The sequence below is a fragment of the Dendropsophus ebraccatus genome, chromosome 10 (assembly GCF_027789765.1).
Source record: "Dendropsophus ebraccatus isolate aDenEbr1 chromosome 10, aDenEbr1.pat, whole genome shotgun sequence".
Lineage (NCBI taxonomy): Eukaryota > Metazoa > Chordata > Amphibia > Anura > Hylidae > Dendropsophus > Dendropsophus ebraccatus.
In genome coordinates, this window is record NC_091463.1 from 82,772,415 (window position 1) to 82,795,058 (window position 22,644).

Here is a 22,644-nt window from a genome sequence, read left to right on the forward strand (position 1 = left end):
CACACACTCACCAGCCACTTTATTAGGTACACCATGCTAGTAACGGGTTGGACCCCCTTTTGCCTTCAGAACTGCCTCAATTCTTCGTGGCATAGATACAACAAGGTGCTGGAAGCATTTCTCAGAGATTTGGGTCCATATTGACATGATGGCATCACACAGTTGCCGCAGACTTGTCGGCTGCACATCCATGATGAGAATCTCCCGTTCCACCACATCCCAGAGATGCTCTATTGGATTGAGATCTGGTGACTGTGGAGGCCATTTGAGTACAGTGAACTCATTGTCATGTTCAAGAAACCAGTCTGAGATGATTCTAGCTTTATGACATGGCGCATTATCCTGCTGAAAGTAGCCATCAGATGTTGGGTACATTGTGGTCATAAAGGGATGGACATGGGTAGGCTCAGGTATGCTGTGGCGTTGCAACGATGCTCAATTGGTACCAAGGGGCCCAAAGAGTGCCAATAAAATATTCCCCACACCATGACACCACCACCACCAGCCTGAACCGTTGATACAAGGCAGGATGGATCCATGCTTTCATGTTGTTGACACCAAATTCTGACCCTACCATCCGAATGTCGCAGCAGAAATCGAGACTCATCAGACCAGGCAACGTTTTTCCAATCTTCTACTGTCCAATTTCGATGAGCTTGTGCAAATTGTAGCCTCAGTTTCCTGTTCTTGGCTGAAAGGAGTGGCACCCGGTGTGGTCTTCTGCTGCTGTAGCCCATCTGCCTCAAAGTTGGACGTACTGTGCGTTCAGAGATGCTCTTCTGCCTACCTTGGTTGTAACCATTGGCTATTTGAGTCACTGTTGCCTTTCTATCAGCTCGAACCAGTCTGCCCATCCTCCTCTGACCTCTGGCATCAACAAGGCATTTCCGCCCACAGAACTGCCGCTCACTGGATGTTTTTTCTTTTTCGGCCCATTCTCTGTAAACCCTAGAGATGGTTGTGCGTGAAAATTCCAGTAGATCAGCAGTTTCTGAAATACTCAGACCAGCCCTTCTGACACCAACAACCATGCCACGTTCAAAGGCCCTCAAATCACCTTTCTTCCCCATACTGATGCTCGGTTTGAACTGCAGGAGATTGTCTTGACCATGTCTACATGCCTAAATGCACTGAGTTGCCGCCATGTGATTGGCTGATTAGAAATTAAGTGGTAACGTGCAGTTGGACAGGTGTACCTAATAAAGTGGCCGGTGAGTGTATATATATGTGTGTGTGTGTGTATATATATATATATATATATATATATATATATATATATATATATATATATATATATATATATATATTTATATATAATTAGTTTCGCTGGAGTACTCCTTTAAATGGAACATTAATATGAAGGATTAGGAGCAGAGCAGATACAGTATAAAACCTGCCGCCCTCCAGCTGTTGGAGAAATACACTTCCCATCATGCCTGGAGAGTCAAAGCTTGGACTGTCCAGGCATGATGGGAGTTGTAGTTTTGTAACAGCTGGAAGGCCTCGGGTCACACACCTTACAAGTAATCCATATTCCTGTCCTAAACCAATCGGGCCCAGGCCCTGTATAGTATATATCATATACATATTGCAAATAAAAGGAACTGAGTAGAAAGCAACTAAATGTATTGTATTATAGGTCATTTGCAATAAGTATTTTTTTCTAATCTCCTTGTCTAGTGTGGACCTTATTCAGAAGTATCCGAGTTCTGCACGGCACCCGGCCCTCCTGAAAGATGCAAAATACCACTGTTAATATGTAAGAGCGCAAACTGTGTGCTAGCAACCTGGGAGGTGAGTAAGGGAGACACTTAGTGCTGTTTGTTCAGTTCTGAGTAAGTGCTAGATAATCTTTTACATTGTACTGTATGTATACTAGTAGATTCCAATAGGGTGGATGAGGAATCATGTCGCTTTACTTTAAGGGGTAGTGCGGCGCTAAGAAATAATTCACAAAATAACACACATTACAAAGTTATACAACTTTGTAATGTATGTTATGTATGTGAATGGCCCCCTTCCCCGTGTTCCCCGACCCCCGCCCTTGTACCCGGAAGTGTAGTGCATTATACATACCTGATTCGTGTCGACCCCCGTCCACATTTCTTCTGACATTGATGTAATCTTCGGGAGGCCGGCCGACCTGCTCCTGCCGTCCCTCGTGCCGGCCCCACTCTGCTGCGTCATAACTGTGCTCAGCCGCGATTGGCTCAGCACATTATGCTCAGCCAATCGTGGCTGAGCACAGTTATGACGCGGCAGAGGGAGGTGGTGGTAGTTTTGCAACAGTTAAAGATCATTGCCTTTCCAGTGCCACCTTGGCACAACAGCCCTATATCTGACTCATAAAAAAGCTTTGAAACACAAAGTTGCGCTAACGGAGCTTATAAGACTCCAGTCACTAGCTGGATCTTTTCAAGGAGGATTACCGTATTTTCCGTCGTATAAGACGACCCCTGACTTTCAGGAAGATTGTCAGGGATTTGCCTTATACGCCGGAAAATGTTAACCCCTGCCTGACCGCAGTGCAGCTAAATTTAAAAAAACAAAGCGTTAACTCACCTGGGGCCCGTTCCCGGCCTCCACGCGCCTCCTGTCCCGTTCCCGGCACAGGCAGTGTGACGTATACTGACTGCATCAGGGAACCCTGAAGCTTTCCCAAGCAGCCGAGTGTCTCAGTGAAGTTCGGAGACATTTGGCTGCCAGAAGAGCTTCGGAAGAATGACAGAGGCTTCGGGTACCCCATGTGCGTTAACTGTTTTTTTTTTTTTTGTTTTGTTTTTTGTAGTGGTCACCATACACCCCATACGGTGGGGATGCGGCCATTTTTGAACTCCCCCACCATATTGGGCGACCATACCTGGCGTATAAGACGACCCCCGACTTCTAAGAAGAATTTTAGGGGTTAAAAAGTTGTCTTATACGTCGGAAAACACGGTAGTAACATCTAGAGCTATATGGAGCAGTGATGAATGTGCCCCTATCACGATAGAGGAAAATTTAGGGGTTCGTTCACACATTCCGTGCACGGTCCACAATTCCAAAGATGGAACTGTACAGCAGTGCCGAGATTTAAACTATTTGGGAGCTCTGGGCATCATAGTGAATGATAATGGCAGTCCTGAACCCTGTTCCATAGCACATAGCCGTTCATTCACTGTACGGCCGTTGAAGATTTTGGGAATATTCGGCAGTCCCATAGATAGATAATCAATAGAGTAGTGGTTACACATGCACAGCGCTCTTTGTTCCTTCCAGGGACAGTTACGTTCTAAGGATCAGAGGAGCCCCTCTTATCTCCTATTGGAATACCCCTTTAAGTGTTGTTACACAGTGTCCGTAACAGTCAGGGAAGCCGTATTGCAGAGAGGGGGAACCTTCAGCCCTCCAGCTGTTGCAAAACTACAATTCCTATCATGCCTGGACAGCCAAAGCTAAGGCTTTGGCTGGCCAGGCATGATGGGAATTGTAGTTTTTATCAGTCCTATCAGGTTTTTATCTTCTCATGTGGAGGGTGCCCTTCTCGTGCCGTGATATTTACATAGAGCAGCTCTCATGCTTTCCTGTGGTGTGAGTAAGCTTCCAGCCGACTTCTTGCTCAGCACTTGGAGGCAGCAAACTCGTGACCACGCTTATGGAAGTGGTTTGCAGAATGCACTTTGTCTCGGTTTCTGGGCCGTCTCCTGGGAACAGAGAAGCCTGCAGTAAATCTAGGAGGATGCAGTGGGCAGATCCCACCGGTGGGCCGATGCCTGGCAGCCATGTGAGATAAAACCATCTGCTAATGCTGTATGTGGGGGTCTGCCGGCTGCTCCTGTGCCCACAGGCTACTCATAGCTTTGGTTAAATTGATCCCAGGCCCTGTTTATCTCTGGTTGTCTCTACCATTTCAGAGGCCTGATTTTTGTTTGGTTCCTTTGATCGCCATTCGGATCTTTTTATAGTCCTTTTCCTGTTTGCTCTTTGATAGACAATAAATATAGTCATCTGTTTTCAGGTTCCTGGATGTAATGGAGCAGAAATCACAGAGTATCGCTTAGAGTGGGGCAGGGTGGAAGGATGCATGCAGGTCATCTATACAGGCTCATCCTCCAGCTATGAGATCAAGGGGCTTACGCCCGCGACTACGTATTTCTGTAGAGTTCAGGTATGTACGCTCATCTGGTGTATGAATTGTAAAAGAAGTTGTATTTGCAGACATGACCCAGTTTGCTTTCCTTTGCAGGCAGTAAATATTGCCGGCTCTGGGATGTTCGGAGACACTGCAGCCATCACCACGCCAGCCTCTGTACCCGCAGCGGTAACCATACTGCAGGCTGTGGATGAAGAGCTCCTGGAAACTCCTTTATCTTCACCGTCAGAGTGCCTTGCTCTTCAGTGGAAGGAGCCATGCTGCAACGGGGCAGAGATCACTGGGTACACCATAGAGTATGGGGAGAAGCAGCAGATTACAGTAGACTCTGCCACTAGCTGTGTCCTTACAAATCTGATCCCTGACCGCACTTACAGGTACAATGCTGTGATGACATATATACATAGACAGACAGACAGAGAGTTTAGAAAAGTTTCTCATTCAGCACAATCCACCATGACACTAAGCTGTGTAATATGTGGTTTATATAGAAATGCAGCCTCAAAGATATTACCCTGTTTCCCTGAAAATAAGACCAGGTAGAGGTTTTGCTAAATTGCTAAATACAAAGCCCCCCCCCCCCCCCCCACCCCTTGTTTGGAAGCATGCCTGCCGAACAGAGCACCAGGCCATGCAACTGGGCTCTTTTTAGCCCGCCGACTTTGTCTTCTACCTTCACCGTCCGTTGCAGAGCAGCTGCATGTAGGATATGACTGCTGTCACTTCCTGACAACCCCAATGTTCCCTTCGGCTGTCACTTATAAATGTGCAAGCAAGGCATTGAGAGGCCCGTTGTCCCCTACCACCAGACGTAGTGCTGCACACAGTCTGCTTATATCCCGTTGCCTGCCGCCATACAGTACACTGTCCCTGCTGTGCTGTACAAGTGTGCTGTGTTGAGTTCCCCCTGGTGGCTGGAAGCTGCAATTCTGTCCCTGCTGTACAAGTGGTCCAGAAACTGCTGTGGGAGATCATTCGAGTCTCCAGACTGTACAGTATATAATAAATGTTCCTTTTTTTGTTTGTTTGTTGTTGTTATTTTGTTTTGGTTTTTCAACCATAAATAAGAATTATTCTTCATGGAAAAATACGACACCCTCTGAAAATAAAACCTAGCTCATCTTTGGGAGCAAAAATTGATAGAAGACACTGTCTTATTTTTAGGGAAACAGGGTACTAGTTTAAAAAACTTTGGAAATGTTAGAGACAGGTCAAAAGATTTGATCGGCTGGGGTCTGAGTGTTTAAATCGTGGCCAATTTCTAGATTGGTCGGTCAGGACTAGTATTAGGACTATAACTAGCCAAGCTGTTTTGGGTTTGGCAACAGTCTCCGAACCTGAACCCTCTGCATTTGACTCCTGGCATCTGTAGAAGTTGGATGCTGCCTTAGGGAGTCTTGGAAACCACTGATACAGCCATAGACTCCATGTTCAGGACACTCTGGGCTGCATCAAACTTCTGCAGCCGGAGGGAGTCAAATGCAGAGCGTTCAAGTTTGAAGAACGCTGCCGAACTCGAACAGTTTGACCTCTCTGCTCAACACTGGTCAGGACCTGAACACACAGACTTCCCCTCTAAAGTTTTTTAAAGTGACAGTGCCCATTTAACAACAAATGAATCTCTGTTATGAGTGCATACAACATGTTTCATGTTAATGTTAATATGTCTGTGATGCCATTTATAGAAGAATTGAATAGAATATGCTTTTTTTTCCCTCTAGGATACGAATTCAGGCCATAAACAGCTTAGGAGCAGGTCCTTTTAGTCCATCTATCAAAGCCAAAACCAAGCCGCCTCCACCCAATCCTCCACATCTGGAATGTGTGGTCTTCAGTCACCAGAGCCTTAAGTTAAAATGGGGGGATGGGACAAGTAAAGCTTTAGCCACAGAAACATCGCTGTACAACCTCCAGATGGAAGATAAGCTCAGCAGGTGAGCATGACATGAGATTAATGTGTCCTTCATCCTTCCCCTCCTCCCTCAGGCCTCCATTAGTTTTATACCTGGTTGCGGTTACTGTTTAACAGGTACCAGGTGGCAACATAATCTCATTTAATGGAGAATTAATGTTGGAAAGATCCCGTCCTGTTTGCTCATTAGTTGCAGTTTGCTGGATTTGTGCCTTTCGGTCCCAGCGGTAGAAAGTCCACATGGCAGTAGAACAGGCCAGGTCCGCAGAGAATGGGTTCTCCGGCAATACGTCCAATAGTCTGTAAGGTGGCAAGAATGGAGGAGTTCATTCATTTATTTATTTATTTTTGCTTGTTTCTGGTACAGGTTTCTTACAATCTACAATGGACCATGTCATACGTATAAGGTGCAACGATTGAACGAATCAACAACGTACAACTTCAGAATCCAGGCGTACAACGACGCAGGGGAAGGGCCATTTTCTGAAGTCTACAGTTTTGCTACAACCAAATCTCTGCCAGCTGCATTGAAAGGTGGGTAGTAGCGAGGGCACTGCCCGCTGAACTGCACAGTGTAGGTTCACATCTATGTTGTCTTTTTGGCTGATCCATCATTGTAGGAGAACACTAGATATGAGCAAACCTATAGCACTCTTGGGTTCATCTGAACACTCTACATTTGATTACTGGTGGCTGAGGAACTTGGATGAAGCCCTAGGAAGTCTTGGAAAAAATGGATACAGTCTATGGCCAATAGCTCTATCCATGTTTTCCAGGCAGCTTTAGGGCTGCATCCAACTTCTTCAGCCACCGATAATCAAATGCCCACAGATCTGCATTAACAGCACCCAACAAACCTCATTGACTTTAATGGGGCCTGTCTGGCCTGTATGACAATTCTTTCAGCGGAATCAGCCGGCCCATAGAATGGTGTCTATGGAGCCGGCAAAAAGGCGTGCGGCCGTGAGCGCGTACAGGTGACAGAATTCCGTAGTCTGAACCCACCCTTGTAGAGCAGTAGCAAATCCCCATAGGAAACCTGTGCTGCTCTGGACAGTTCCTGTCATGGACAGAGGTGGCAGCAGAGAGCACTGTCAGACTGGAAAGAATACACCACTTCCTGCAGGACATACAGCAGCTTATAAGCATTAGAAGACTTTAGATCTGTAAATTGAAGAAAATTATAAATCTATATAGCTTTCTGATACCAGTTGATTCAAAATAATTTTTTTGCTTGAGTACCCCTGTAATATCATTATCCCATGAGTCATCCTATGTGGTAACTTGCTAAACAATCTTCCTCTTTTATTGTAGCACCCAAAGTACAACAGATTGATAGCAATTTGTGTGAAGTATCTTGGGAGACTGTGCCGCCAATGAGGGGAGATTCAATTGTTTACATCCTTCAACTTACCAATGGGAGAGAGTTCGATCAGGTGAGAAGGTTATAATGATGTATACTCTTACTTTTATAATCTCATAATTTCATCTGCCAAAATAATACACCTATAACATGACTGTGTTAATTGCTCTTCTCTTTTTCCCCTGACCAGGTATACAAAGGAACAGACACCTCATTCACTTTTGCAAACTTTCAAACAAACTGTGAATACCGGTTCCGAGTTTGTGCTGGACGGCAATACCAAGATGCCAATGGATTACAAGAATTGTTTGGCCCTTACAGCCCCAGCACCACCTTCTCATCTCAAAGAGCGGAGTTGGATTTACCGTGTGTCAATGCTGCATTGGAGGCCACGAAAAGCAAAAGGAAGTCTCTCAGCGACGAGCAGTTTGCCATCCTGCTCCTCATGATGTTCGCGGTGGTGGCCTTCCTCTTTGCCGTCGTCATCCAGTACTTTGTCATTAAGTAGTTTTTTTTTTTTTTTTTAAGTGCCCTGTTCCTGAGATTTTCCGTACATTTTTTTTTCAATATTTATGTTTAATTATTCTAATTAAATTTATAGATGGAAATGATTGTATTATATATAAGTGCATTTCCATTCTTGCTGCTCATTCATCAAGAGGCTGGATTAGTAGAATCCTCCTGTATGTGGAACATAAGACATCATGCAACTCTTAGAAAGGGAACTTCAATCCTGTGTTTCTAGGGCCGTGGTGTTAAATGCCTTAATACATTCTTAAAGGTCAAGACGGTGCTGTTCGTTTATGTAATGGACCATTTGCTTTAAAAGCGTGTCCCTTTTAAATGTTCAGCTTTGCATGTGGTTGCTCACAAATGGATGATGTTTGTTACACAAGTGTCTGTTTTTTTTCCACTGACTTGTGGCCTTCGCGGAGAAGCATATCTAATATCAGAAGTGGCGCTGTTGTGAAATAAGATTTGGTGGCATCTACACAGTTGTTTTTTTTTGTTTTTGTTTTTTTTTTATATCTTAGGGGTATATGATGTGTTGAGATGTCTGCCGTTTCTCCTCATCTCTTCATTGACTGTATATCTGTATATTACGGCACAGAACAGAGACGAGTGGTGTAGACCAAGACTGAGATTTTTATTTTTAATTAAATTTCAACATAAAAATATGTTTATATGGAACTTGTCATTTAGAAATGCAGATTGGTAATTGTATCAATTATAGGGCGGTCCAAGAAGTGCTAGGACCTATAGAGTGTGTATGTATATGTGTATATATATATATATATATATATATATATATATATATATATATATATATATATATATATACACTCTCTCCCTCTCTCTCTCTCTCTCTCTCTCATAGTGGCATGTTATGATGGACCAGGAGCTAAGACCCCTTCTGATCTCAATAAATGGTAAACCCTAATGAGTGGAGAAGTATCCTCACACTCCTAAATATCCTTAAAGGACTTTTGTCCCAATAAACACAATCTGAAGAACGGGACTCTTGAGACTCAATGGCCGCTTCATTCATTGTCTATGGAGTGACTCCGATAGTCAAGTACAGTGCCCGGCTATTTTTAACACAGACAACGGATGGTGCTGTGGTCAAATATGTGCATTGCTGCTGTATTCCTATTGGAGTATGGAGTCGCAGAGGATCCAAGTGGTCCAACCACCTGCTATCATACTTACCCCTATCCTGTCCTATTAATTACAGCGTAGTGGCCCTCACTTCATTAAAACTGGACCAATTTCTTCTAGAGATCATAGGGGGGCTTAGCTTGCTGCATGGCCGCATGACATCTTAAAAAAAAAAATGCATTTTGGGAAATTTCTCGAATAAGCCCAGATGTTTAAAATGATCCTCTTCTATTGTCCTGGTATATTTTATATGTTTCAGCTTTTGGTAATCCAACTATATAAAGAATGAAGTTCTGGTAAATGCAGAATGAAAACCAAATCTTGTTCCATGTAGCAGCGCGGTCTACTCCTCCAACTCTGGGGTTTCTGTCTGTGAAATCGTAAGAGTCCATGGAAATCATAAGAGGCTTTCAGGAAGATTTTGAGATCAATACAAAGCACTGTGATTATTTCAGAGTAGGAAAAGCTGTGGAAAGTGAGCTCTAGTGAGTGGCGTGTATTGTTTTGAGACAGCTGGGGGTAAAAAAAAAAAAATGGAGGGATATGTATGGAAGCTATAAGCGCTGTGTACTCTAGCAGCCGGTGCTGTAAATCGTTCATAGTGTTGGTTACTATTCGTAAAAGAGAATCTCCGATTTATTATAATCTATGCCTCCCTTTAAGAAAAGGAGATAAATTGTCGGAATATTAACGTTTATACAGGGTGAGTCTATAGTCAGGAACCAGCCAAGTATCTGTAAGATATTACACTGAACTCATCATCGCCGTCACGTTTCCACTCACAGGAGCGAATATCTTGCAAGATACTTTTGTGGTTTGGTATATAGAGAGATATATATATATTGGAAATAGTGACAAAGGTCATTTATAGTTTTTTATATTGGCAATAGTAGTCAATTTATGTTCAACGTTGCATTTGTCGAGAGCCAAGTATACTATATACCTACAGGGAGAACGGTTTCGGTTTAATATGGCGGCAACCAATAGTTCAGGCGTTCAGATTTTAATGTCACATCCCGCTCTTAATTTCTAATGGCCAAGAAGGAGTACGCTTCCCAGACTTTACTTTTTAGGGTACCTATAGCTGTCAGCTAGCGGTCACTCCTTATCCCTTCATAAACATTAATTTTTATATGTTTGGCCAGCAGCTTATCTCTCCAAGAACTAAAGGATCGGGAAGTTAGAATACGACTTGCCCGATCCTTCTCTCACCTGACATGATCCGTTAGGAGAGAGTCTGGAGATCCCATACACATTAAAAAATTGGCCGTTCTTGCCTCTTTTCTAATGTGCATGGAAGCCTTTAAGGTTCAAAATGTCATGTGACTCTTTTTAACTTTGATGATTGGCTGAGAAGGTTCTTTTTGGTGGAGTATTCTCCTATCTTTGCCGTTACTTAGATCCAATTGAACCCCAATTGTTTAGCATTAATAAAGGGTATCTGTCAATCACTCTCATGCTGCCCGAACCACAAATTATCAGGACAGAGCCCGATGGCTTCTGCCTGCCCGTCAACCTTGATGTTTGATCTTTCAGTATACCCGAACAGGGAAAGATCTGTTAGTCAAGGCTGAAAAGCTGCCAGGGATCCCCCTTATGACTTGTTTCGGGTAGCATGAAAGTGATGATACCCTATTATATACAGAGAAGCTAAAATTATTACTATATGAAGGCCGACCCCTTCTGACATTTAAAATTGAGAGTAATAGACACTGCAGGGGAGGCAGAATATGTTAGAGCGCCTCCCGTTGTCCGTTTTACTTCCACCAATGCTTTTAGATGGAGCTTAAACTTATAACAGGGGTTGTACAGGATTAGAATAAAACATGGCTGCCTGAAAACCCCCTTTAAAGTATCTATCATAAAGGTTAAGGTTCTCTTTAAAAAAAAAAAAATAAAATCATTAGTTTCTCATAGACTATATCATCGTTTTTGTATCAGAATTTTATTACATAGGTGATTTTATGGAAATATATCTCTATTTTCGTAGGTAGGATTTATGGATGTGTAGCTGCTATTATACATGGCGAAGAGATATAGCCATCCCATAAAACGGAGGAAAAAGCAACATAAAAATGAATCCTAAAAATAAAAAAAAATTATTTGCCTAACCAAAAAAAAAAAATTGTGAACCTCTTTAAAGCCTTTCATGGAGTTTTTTTTTAAAATAAATAATAAAAATCACTGTGAAAGCACTTTCTGGGATAACACTGTAACCAATAGGTCTAGTATATCTGCTTAATGTTGCCCGTGAGATTTTGTATGTTAAAAAAGGCGATTTACGAAAAACTACTTCCAATCACAGCGCGGCTTTTTGATTTGTCAAAGTGAAAGCTGCGTTGTTATTGGTTGCTGTGGGCAACAAAGACTGTTAATGCTTCAAACAGTTTCATCTTTCCCAAGCCTTGCGTCCTAACTGTTTCTAAGGGAAAGTGGTCGTGCAGACCCTAGCAACCAATCAGAGATTAGCTTTCATTTTCTAAACAGCACTGGAAAAAAAATAAGATGAAATCTCTGGTTGCCATTGGCAACATGGTCATATCCTATTGGCTGTTGTGAGTCATGAGGCCTAGTTAATTGTGTTGTAATCTGCAGCCTGAACGCTATTTCTTGCCGGCTGCTAAGCTTTGAATGTATATTTTTTTTGTACATACTATATATATAATTTTTTTTTGCTATAGATCTATATACCAGAACGGTTTTATAGAGGTAGTCCACTAAGCTTTTTGGTTAGGTAAATAGAGCGCTTCCATCTTTTAGTCCATTGCATGGATAATGGCTGCCATGTTTATTAGTAACCGACACAGTATATATATCATATATGATGTTGCCTTTTATATGTTAGAATCAAATATATAGAAAAATCCTGACACCAAAAATGAGAAACGTAAGATATTGCTACTTCGGCAGGGCACGTATTCCTTGTAGACATAGGTGCCTTGTACGTGATACAGTGGATGTTGTGAACTTTAAATGTACCCAGCTTCCCCTTTGTGAAATAAACAATAATAACGTATAATAAAGTATGAAAAGGTATTAAGATACTTCCAGACAGATATAGGGATGATGATATACTGGTCGTCAGACGCGTAGCTAGGTTTTCCGTTCTCTATGGGAAATGCACCATCGGCGTGGTCCCTGGTGGCCTTTCCCTGCTTCCCAAGCCTTGATCAATAGATATTTCCTATATCCAACAAGGAGAGATCAATAAATCAAGGCTAATGGGGCAGCCATGGGGGACTGCCATGGGTTCATGGTTCAGGCCACTTGAAAGTGATGACAGAGCCAAAGCTGATCATCTTGTCAATGCCCTACTGGGCACTTGCCCTTTGCCTCCCTTTTGCTACTCTATTGTGGTCTAGTTCCATTTCTAATGTGATCTTCAGTAATTCCTCTGCCAATAAAGTCACTACTTGCGGTCTGGTAATTCAACCCCATGTTGTAGTAGCGCCAATATTAGGTCAATGGCTCAAGAGATTATACAAGGCCATAGGTTGTATCTGGGTAGCCCTAGGGCTTCAGCTATCAGGAATCAGTGTGCTTGGGGCTTCGCGAACCCGAACTTTATATGTTGTTGGAGAAAATTGTATTCTCGAACCAAAATAAGGGTTTGATCCGCCTCAAGGCCGTATGAAGATTAACAAATATCTTACTAGCTGTTAGCGGCGTCATCTTCCATAGTATGGCCAGTTTTACAGGGGGGTTGTTATTCGGTGTAGGTTTTGGTTACTTTTTGTATTGTATCGTCTGGTAATATATGATTACCTTTATACTTTTATTCAATCGACTGTTAGATTCGCTTTTAGGTTGAAAGAAAACAAATTGCTACAATGTATGTGCCTCTCGTAGCCGAATCTGGCTAAATCTTCATGAAAACTGAAATGATATACTTTATAATATATTATAGTACACTATATATATATCCCAAATAATGCGATGTATAAAGATTGTAGTTTTTACTAGATTTGTTCCTTCAAACCTAACCCTTGCTATCCAAAAATTTGGCCTCTATCCATATAGTTTTGCACGCCAGTGATTGTCTGTTTCCCACTGCCATGAAGCCCATATCTTTATAGATAACGGATAGAAAGTACAATATGTGCCTGTCTCTTAAATGGGTTGTCTACTTTTTTTTTTTCAAAATGGTACAACTGGTGGTGGTGTATGTTGTTGCAGCTTAGCCAGTGCTGCAATACCAAACACAGCCTGTAGGCAAGGGTGGCGCTGTTTCCTGAAAAAAAGTTTGAATAGACAACAACATTTAGAAGAATGGGGTCTGTCCATTCATTAGTGACCTCTATGATGGCGTTAGTTTGTAGCGGATTGGTATTGCAAAAGTTGGTCTAGTGAGGACATTATCCATCTCCACCATGTGTAGAGGATATATGTTAACGTTTGATGCTAATACCATAGTCTTTTTTTTTAATTTTTTTATATTTGGTCATCTGAGTAACACATTGCATGGCTTTAGCCGCTTTCACCCCCCCAGCCGATTACTCGTATAGTCGCCATCTAAGCGTTAGACCATTTGTGTTGTTTCGATATGAAAATCTTATTCCTAGTGATGCTTTTACCACTGCAGTATACAGAGACCTAACATCCCCACCCCCTTTTTCTGCGTATTCGGACGTCGTATCTGTATTCATATGTTGACCTGCTTTGCATTTCATTTATGTGTTACAAAAAAAAAACTATTTTCTGTGCTTCTCAAGAATATATTGCAGCACTTTCTGAAAAAGCACAGATTTGTCTTTTATGGAGGAGTTTAAAAAAAAAAGTGCATTTATTATAAATGTTACACTATTTGGCTCAAACTGAGCAAATGTTTTTATACTGTCTATAACCTTAAACAAAAAAAAATATGAAAAAAATAATGTGCACGTTTTTGGTTTTTTTATGAGATGCCCATATAATGTATTATCTACTAACCAAAATATTTTTACATGTAAGATTTTTTTTTTTTTTTGTAAGAAATTATCATGCTGAAAATATAAATATATAAATTTACATTCCATCACTTTATATTTGAGATTTTTTTTTTATCTCACTTTTTTTTATTTAGAATAGTTTCTATGCGTTTTCGCACGGTTCACCGCTGTGCTAGGATAATGTCATACGGCGAGAAATTATAGTATGGTTCTTAAACCTCCTCAAGTCACTTTTATCTCAAATTAAAATAGAAAAAAAATTCTACAATTAAGATTAAAAAAAAATTGTAGAGGATATCGTAGCGTTAAGATTTAATGTGAGATATATTTGTTTTTTTATGAATTGAGTTGAATTATCAGTACTCTAGAGAAGATTCTGTATTCATGTATAAGAGCGATACTGCATATTAGACATTCTATGTACGGTTCTAATCGGTGTCAATCATCTAGGACGCCCTCCGCGTATAATTTCATTTATAAATATTTTATAGAGACGTGTATTGCCACTTTCTTTACAGTAGCTACATGGTGCAATCTAAACAAAATGTACATTTTTTTTCCCCACACGTATAGTCTTTGTGTATTTTATTTATTTTGATTTTTAAAAGTCATAAAAAGTGTAAAAGTGTGAATGTTCTGTTTTTACCTGTACCAAAAAAGGATAAAAAAATAAATAAAATGTCTGAATATCACATCCCACCATGTTACCCCCCTTACTACTCCCCCCATGATGATCCTTCTTGCAAGGAACGGGTTCAATGCATTTCGTATGTGTCTGTGTGTGTGTGTATGTCTATGCATATGTTTTTGTACACACCGGTCTCTCTAGGCTACAGGCATGTTTACATTTTACTCTGATTTTTTTTTTTATATATATATAATATAGAGATATTTTCCATCTTAGGAAAAAATAAATACTTTATCCATTGCCAAAGGATTATTATTTTTCCAAAACACAAATTTAGATCGCACCTGAAGGATTAAGACTTTTTGGGGTTTTATTTTTTTTAGAAACCTATACCATTTTTTATTCTATCCCCACTACACTCCATACTCGGTTGTTCAGAGCTTTTCAATGCACTAATAATTTAGCACATTGAACTAGCTATATTTAGGAAGGGAACTATGGGGACATATCGGTTCTGTAGTTTCGTCATCGTAACCATGGACCCTGACATCTTCCCATTTTGCTCTTCCTAGATTCGGTTTCCTTCCTATTATTTTACCATTTTACAAATGAATATACATTCCAGTCTTAAGTACTAGTGGTGTTCTTGTAAGAAATCTGTTGCTTTGTATTTCATTGTTATCGGAGGTATCTTCTACAATATAAGATGACCTTGCATATGTATTACTAAATTGTTACTTTGAAATAGATAATATATTTAATGTCTAATAAAAAGTATAAAAACGATTGTAGGAGAGTCTGCCTCTTCTGTATTTGTTTACGTTTCCCCCCCCCCCTCTTTATAAGGAGTCAAAAGTCTCAGGACACCCACTCTGATATATAAGCGACTGGTGGGGATTCATGAAGAGTCTAATATTGAGCACTGCCATTTATGGGTTAGCTGGCCCATCTTTAGGATCCCAAGTTTGGGTCTGACAAGGCAACCGTGGGGACCGTAGAAGAAGTTCTGAGGACAGTTTACTTAAAGGGGTTGCCTGGGGAGCAGAAGACTGCTAAAGCAATATTGGAGGCATGGTTTCACAAGAGTGCAATGATTGGAACTTAAAGGGTTACTCCGGCCCAAGGGGGGGTTTCCAGTTATGGCCGGAGATGGAGTGGTTATGGACGACGGAGGTCACTTACGTACCCGGTTCCAGCGCCGGGTCCCGGATCGCGCTGCCCGCTACACCCGTCTTGCGGCCGCTTCCTGGTGTTGAGCTGCCGCATGAGACGTGGTAAGTTTTGGGGAGCAAAAGGCTTCAGCTGTCTGGACAACCACTTTTAAAGAATTCAATGGAGTGGGCTGAGTGGGCAGATCCTGTTTGGTTGGGACAGCACACAACCCAGAATAAGTGTAGACCAATGCAGGACTGGGAGCTATAGGGGGAACAGAGGAGGGGTGAGTATTGTGTATTTATATATTTTTGCCAGAATAACTAAAAAAAGACAGCGGTCTTCTAGTGGTGGTCTTTGGCCAGTATAGATAATGCAGTGCATAGTATGAAAATAAATCACAGGATATCTAGTCTGGGTAAGGCTGCATTCACATGGAACATGGACGTGTAACAGAGTTAAGCCCACACCTCTCTAAGTCTATGAGAAATACAGAATTAGCCAAGTGATTTCATTCTGCTCTGTCTGTATTTCCTTTTTACTTAAGTTTTGGTTGCCATGCTTCTTTATCCCCCTTTAGAAGAGGTCCAAAGACTTCTGTTCTTTGGATTGGTGGTGGGGTGGCAATGATCACAGAGCCAATAATTGGCTTTACCAGTAAAACGTTTGCTATGTACAGCGGCAAAACCCCTGTAATATTAGACCCGATGGCGTCTACGCTAGAAAACAAGACAGATGGTGTGAGCATAATATATTTTACTAAATTACACGCTGTACAAAGCACAGATGATAACGTTAAACCCACAAGGAAGTGTGATTTATGGTATCCAGCTGTCTCAGTGAGTACTCGAAAATTAATCATAAAATGCTATTCTTTTGTTTTTTCTTTTAATTGTTTGTTTTTTAAAGGTTTGCATCTTAGACTTATGTCAATGGCCGACCCCTTTGGTCAGAGGGAGACCTGGCTGCAGCTTACCCCTACCCATAGAGAACACAGGAACCCTCGGCCATGCTGAATGTTCCTGCGTGTGGGCAGGGCGGGTGGGAGAGATAAATGATGAGTTTGGCTAAAAACGAATGAAAATTTTAAATTTAAAGCATGTCAATCTTTTATTTTCTAGCCTGGATTGGAAAAGACCAAATACAATTTATTTTGTCCGTGAACAGATGGTAAAGGGAAAATGAAGAGTTAATACCTAGAGTTAAACAAGGATACAGAAAATTTCGCCGAACTCAAATTCAATATATTGTAGAATCAATAAGTCTAGCTAACGTCTTTGCACTTTCCATGTAATACAATTCCGAAAAGAGGACAAAGTAAAACAGAAGGGCAGGAGGACATCGCTGTGTGTCATACCACGTCCCAATTAACATGATTCCACCCCAATGGTAGGGTGGCCTGCAGTGATTGCAGTGAGGCAGCTTTGTCATGAACGGGGTCCAAGCCCTTATCAGGATCAAACGTATCAATGATAAAAGATATGAGCGGCGATAGCAGACTGCCACTATCTCCTATGGGCTCCCCGGACAATCTAAAGATCATCCGGGGAGCTCCTCCTGCAGCAACCTGACCCCCCTCCCCCCCACTCTTACCTGCTTGCTGTCAACGTGTGTAATAGAGACGCCAGCAAATGGGGAACAAGGTGGGAAACTGATCTGACAGGTCGGTGCTTGCTTGCTCCTCCAAATCGGCGCGTGTAATTGGGGCTTTAGGGTAGGAAATTCTATCCCACAAACACGTCATTTGACTTGTATGACACTTCCCTTGAATAAAGTTGCTTCTGTTGTATTTACAAACTGAGGGAAGTGAAGCGCTTCCCTAGTCTCGGAGGTTGGCTCATTAGCCGCCTGCCTTTGTCTTGGCGGTTGGCTTATTAGCCGTCGGCTTTTGTCTTGGCGGTTGGCTTATTAGCCGGCTGCCTTTGTCTTGGCGGATGGCTTATTAACCGGCTGCCTTTGTCTCGGCGGTTGGCTTATTAGCCGTCGGCTTTTGTCTTGGCGGTTGGCTTATTAGCCGGCTGCCTTTGTCTTGGCGGATGGCTTATTAACCGGCTGCCTTTGTCTCGGCGGTTGGCTTATTAGCCGTTAGCTTTTGTCTTGGCAGTTGGCTTATTAGCCGGCTGCCTTTGTCTTGGCGGTTGGCTTATTAGCCGTTGGCTTTTGTCTTGGCAGTTGGCTTATTAGCCGGCTGCCTTTGTCTTGGCGGTTGGCTTATTAGCCGGCTGCCTTTGTCTTGGCGGTTGACTTATTAGCCGTCTGCCTTTGAATGCAGCTCTGCTCCGGGTGACTGGAAAACCTAGATTCAGTCTTGGGAAACTTTTTAGAGTTTCCCAGGATTGGATCCAGCTTTTCCCGGGACCTGAAGTGGAGCTGCAGTTCAAAGGCAGCCGGCTAATAAGCCAACCGCTGAGACAAAGGCAGCGGCTAATAAGCCAACCGCTAAGACAAAGGCAGCGGCTAATAAGCCAACCGCTAAGACAAAGGCAGCCGGCTAATAAGCCAACCTCCAAGACAAAGGCAGCAGGCTAATAAGCCAACCTCCGAGACAAAGGCAGCCGGCTAATGAGCCGATTGCACTGTAAATTTTCTCATCGCTAGTTCTTATCCTTGCCACTTGTGGTTCCCCAGAGAGGCCTGGAATAAGAGAGTCTTATTCTCCTTCTCCAGGGATTTGGAACATATGATACCCCATAGTGTATATTCTCCAGTATAAACGGCTGTAAGATTTTATGACAGGCGCTAGAGATTATTGCGACTAGAGCATGTCTATGACTGTATCCATGTTTTCTAGGACTCCCGAGGGCTGTATCCAACTTCATCAACCAACGGTAATCAAATACCGAGTGAGCGGACAATTGCTCAACTCTAATAGGCACCAATGTTGATGGATTTGATTGGGTCTTAAAGTATCAATGTTTCCCTTTAACGAAGGCGTTACAGATTTTTCTCTTTTTGGATGAATCTTTACTACATGAAAGAAATAATCTCTGTTCCTTCCAGAGAGGACTGCTCGCTCCGTTGTATGTTCCTGGATTGCGGATCTTCTCTTGGACTGAAGATCTTACTCATGGCGGCCCTGTACTTTTGAGACATGATGTTGTACAGAACGGGGTTGATAGAAGCCTCCAGGTAAAAAAGAACCATGGAGATGAGGTTGAAGTACTGCGTGAGGTGATAGAACTCGGCTTCTACTACTCCGGCCCAGGCAAACAAGATCCGACCGATGTGGAAGGGCAGCCAGCAGAACACAAAGGACATGACAACAACAGCTGAAAGACACAAAAGCATTATATACACCTGGGTCCGTAATGGGAAAAGATTGCATTGTGCTTAAAAATGCTGCCGCTGTGACATCACTGGGTAACTTTACTAGTCCAAGGCAGCCGCCATCTTAAAGAAAATCGGTCAGCCCTTTATTATGCTCAGAGCTCAAGTGTCAAGAAGACATTGCCAAGCTGAAGGGATATTTTTGTCCCATTTTCTATTTTTGTGCTTTTTTTGGCCATAGTTTTAGCAATTTTTATGCTACAGCAAAAGCTATAATTCAAAAAATGGCTACTTTTGTTTTTTACCCAAAATATATGCCAGAATACAGCTAAAAAAAAAACCCAGCCGTATTTGGGTTGTAAAGAGGCCAAACACCTTTTTTAATGGCAATAAAAATGTGTCTAAAATGTTGTTAAAAAAAAGCCAATAAAAATGGCAAAATTGGTGCATGGTGTTTTTCTGGCGCAAAAACACTACAGCCAGACCAGTGGAGAAATACCATAGCCACATCCTTTTTTTTTTATTTTTTATTTCCAAGAAATAATAGTGTTTTTCCTCCCATAAACTTCTATAACGGGGAAAAACAACAGAAAAAAATGCCATGGCTTTATGCATAATAGTGCTTTTTATGATGTTTCCCCCCAGTTATTCAATAGTAATCCTAGAGTCTCAAGATGAAGTAATCAATGACTATACTTATATACACAAATGTAAAAAAAAATACAAAAAGTGCCAAAAAACTGCAAAAACTGCTGCTGTTTTTGAGTTTAGATTTTTCAGCCAAAAAAAAATGCATTGCGAAAATTGTCTGACAGAAGTCTACAGGGATTATCTGGGATTACAAAAACATGGCCACTATCTTCCAGACACAGCACCACTCTTGCCCTCAGTTTGAATGTGGTATTGCTGCTCAGTTCTGCTGAAGTGAATGGAGCTGAATTGTAATACCACACACAACCTGAGGACAGGGGTGGTGCTGTTTTTCAGAGAAAGCTGCCATGTCTTTCTATTTCTGAATAACCCCTGTAATATGTGTATGAATAAAGAGTTGGCTTGACTGTACACACAGGCTTTATGGCACCTCCTGCCACAAAGAGTTAAATCACGCACTCAGCTCTGCTTCATTTGTACAGTATCTCAAGTATATCGCTCAGCATGTAGCACTCCCCGAACATCACCCTGTCCCTCACCTTACGATGACATCAGTGTCTCTGCCTGAACCCATGAAGGGATGTGTGAGTGTCTCCCTTTATTAGTAGACTGGGATGGATTACGAGAAGAAGGTTTGGGCAGGAGAAGAATGAACAGTCCCGGCTCCCCAGCTGGCATAACACACTGTGCTGTGAGGGGCTTTGATCATCTGGTAACAGTGTGTTCTGGACGGGACTCTCTCCAAACCTACGCAATGACCTGGTTGTAGAACAAGACTGGGATAAAGCTTTTATCTTTATTTCTTTTCTTTCCGCCATAAATATTCTTGGTATTGCCGGATACTGTGGGGGCTCGTACGGAACACCAAGGAGACCTGATAAGACCCAGCGTATCCTTTAGAGGTTTTCTTTAGAAGAAAAGATTGCACACACATTACCATATTTAGTAATGCGTGAATGAATGGGTAATAGAGATGAGCGAACCGGGTTCGGGTTCGAGTCGATCCGAACCCGAACGTTCGGCATTTGATTAGCTGGGGCTGCTGAACTTGGATAAAGCTCTAAGGTTGTCTGGAAAACATGGATACAGCCAATGACTATATCCATGATTTCCACATAGCCTTAGGGCTTTATCCAACTTCAGCAGCCACCGCTAATCAAATGCCGATCGTTCGGGTTCGGATGGACTCGAGCATGCTCGACGTTCGCTCATCTCTAATGGGTAACTATTTGCCCCCGATCAATCAATAGGGGCCTATAGCCGTTATCTAAGGGTGCCCATCATTTTTCCAAATTTCTTCCATCTTCGGTAAGAGCCTTGGCGCTGAGTTCCCATGCCCGCCTGTGTGCATGGCTTAGTCGCAGCTTTCCCATGGTCAGTGCTGGAGGAATCTGTGCTTAAAGTGCTACAAAAACATGGCCACTTTCTTCCAAAGACAACATGACTCTTGTCTCCAGTTCAGGTGCGGTTTGCAATTAAAGGGGTTATCCAGCACTACAAAAACATGGCCACTTTTCCCCCTCTCTTGTCTCCAGATTGGGTGGGGTTTGGGACTCAGTTCCATTGAAGTAAATGGAGCTTAATTGCAAACCGCACCTGAACTGGAGACAAGAGAGGGGGAAAAGTGGTCATGTTTTTGTAGCGCTGGATAACCCCTTTAAGCTCCATTCACTTTAATGGAACTGAGTAACAAAATCTGCACCCAAACTGGAGACAAGAGTGGTGCCGTTTCTGGAAGAAAGCAGCCATGTTTTTGTAGTGCTGGATAACCCCTGTAAGCTAACCATTTGTCATTGCAACATTCAAAAACGTCTATTGGGCTGTGTTCTAGCATATTAGAGTTGAGTTTTGCTTTATGTTCCTAAATTTTAAAAAGTCAGTCACTCCTCATTACCTATAAATATATTTGGTAAAATGGTGGAATGGCTTAATGAGAGCATAGGGTTATGAGGTCATCGATGCAGGTATCTCTTATTTTTGTATCTTGGAGGTATATGCTAAAAGTGTGTAAATAGCCAACTACGTTCTAAAAAATTCCAAAATTAGTAGAAACTAGTGGCAATAAATGGGATTACATGTTGTATTCTGTGATTGTCTAACAGAAAAGTTGTGACTTACCCAACATTTTTACCGTCTGTTTGTGCTGCTTCCCTCTACTAGCTGCGGTAGGGCCCTGTATTGCATCTTTGTTCTTCCAAAGTTTTTTGCAGATTAGACCATAGAGCAGCGTCAGGAAGCAGACAGGGATGAAAAAATACATGGTCGAGACCCAAGTCATAATTCGAAGGAGGCCATTTTGGGCGGTACTCTTGATGTACTTGCATTCCTTGCTCTCCTCCGGATGACTACCCTGCGGGTGTTCCACACCGAACAGAAAAAAAATTGGTCCGGCGGTGATGAAGGCGAGGGTCCACAAGACGACGATGATGATCTTCACTCTCTTCTTGGTGATCATGATTTTGGCCTTCAAAGGGAAACAAATGGCGAGATACCTCTCTACGCTTACAGTGGTGATGTGAAGGATGGTGCAGTAGGTGCAGGCCTCGCTCAGGTATACAAAAAATTTGCAGACAAAGGTGCCAAAAATATAAGGTTTATATTTCCAAATTCTGTACAAATCGGAGGGAAGGCCGAGGAAAATCAGAATGTCCGACACCGCCATACTGGAGAGGTACATGTTCACTGTGGACCTCATGTCTCGATACCTCTTGAAGATCAAAATGGTTATCAGATTTCCCGTCATACCCAACAAAAAGAGAACAATACAAATGATCGTGACCGGAACCAAAATTTGAATTTCAAAAATTGCAGTTGTCTGATCCAGAATATCGGTTGCGTTGCTTCCAGGTCCATCGTCGGTCTGGTTTGCTCCCATCTTTTGGCTACTATCCTGATAGAGTCCACAAAGAGTTCTCATAGAGTCCGCCTATATTCTCAGATACAGTTCCCATT

General features: G+C 42.2%; 2 protein-coding genes across 3 annotated transcripts in view; one reads left to right on the plus strand and one right to left on the minus strand.

Annotated features, from left to right (window-relative positions):
• LOC138766222 (fibronectin type-III domain-containing protein 3A-like) overlaps positions 1-8,728 on the plus strand; it is a 76,208-nt gene extending 67,480 nt beyond the window's left edge. For both annotated transcript variants that reach the window (XM_069943641.1, XM_069943642.1), the window contains exons 20-26: positions 1,681-1,794; positions 3,998-4,147; positions 4,226-4,509; positions 5,854-6,066; positions 6,412-6,578; positions 7,359-7,480; positions 7,598-8,728. In XM_069943641.1, the coding sequence (XP_069799742.1) occupies positions 1,681-1,794; positions 3,998-4,147; positions 4,226-4,509; positions 5,854-6,066; positions 6,412-6,578; positions 7,359-7,480; positions 7,598-7,915 (1,368 nt within the window). In that variant the 3' untranslated portion in view covers positions 7,916-8,728. The remainder of the gene's footprint in view (positions 1-1,680; positions 1,795-3,997; positions 4,148-4,225; positions 4,510-5,853; positions 6,067-6,411; positions 6,579-7,358; positions 7,481-7,597) is intronic.
• Positions 8,729-18,349: 9,621 nt separating this feature from the next.
• On the minus strand, positions 18,350-22,609 carry LOC138766456 (growth hormone secretagogue receptor type 1-like). Its single transcript, XM_069944049.1, has 2 exons — positions 21,811-22,609; positions 18,350-19,043 (listed from the first exon to the last, which is right to left on the minus strand). Exons 1-2 carry the CDS (start codon positions 22,607-22,609, stop codon positions 18,742-18,744), a joined length of 1,101 nt encoding a protein of 366 aa, XP_069800150.1. The 3' UTR covers positions 18,350-18,741.
• Positions 22,610-22,644: the final 35 nt, after the last annotated feature.

Coding starts and splice junctions, on each gene's coding strand:
- LOC138766456 (XM_069944049.1), bottom strand. CDS start 22,609: ATGAGAACTCTTTGTGGACTCTATCAGGATAGTAGCCAAAAGATGGGA. Junction 19,044..21,810: donor ACAGACGGTAAAAATGTTGG/GTAAGTCACAAC, acceptor TGTGTCTTTCAG/CTGTTGTTGTCATGTCCTTT.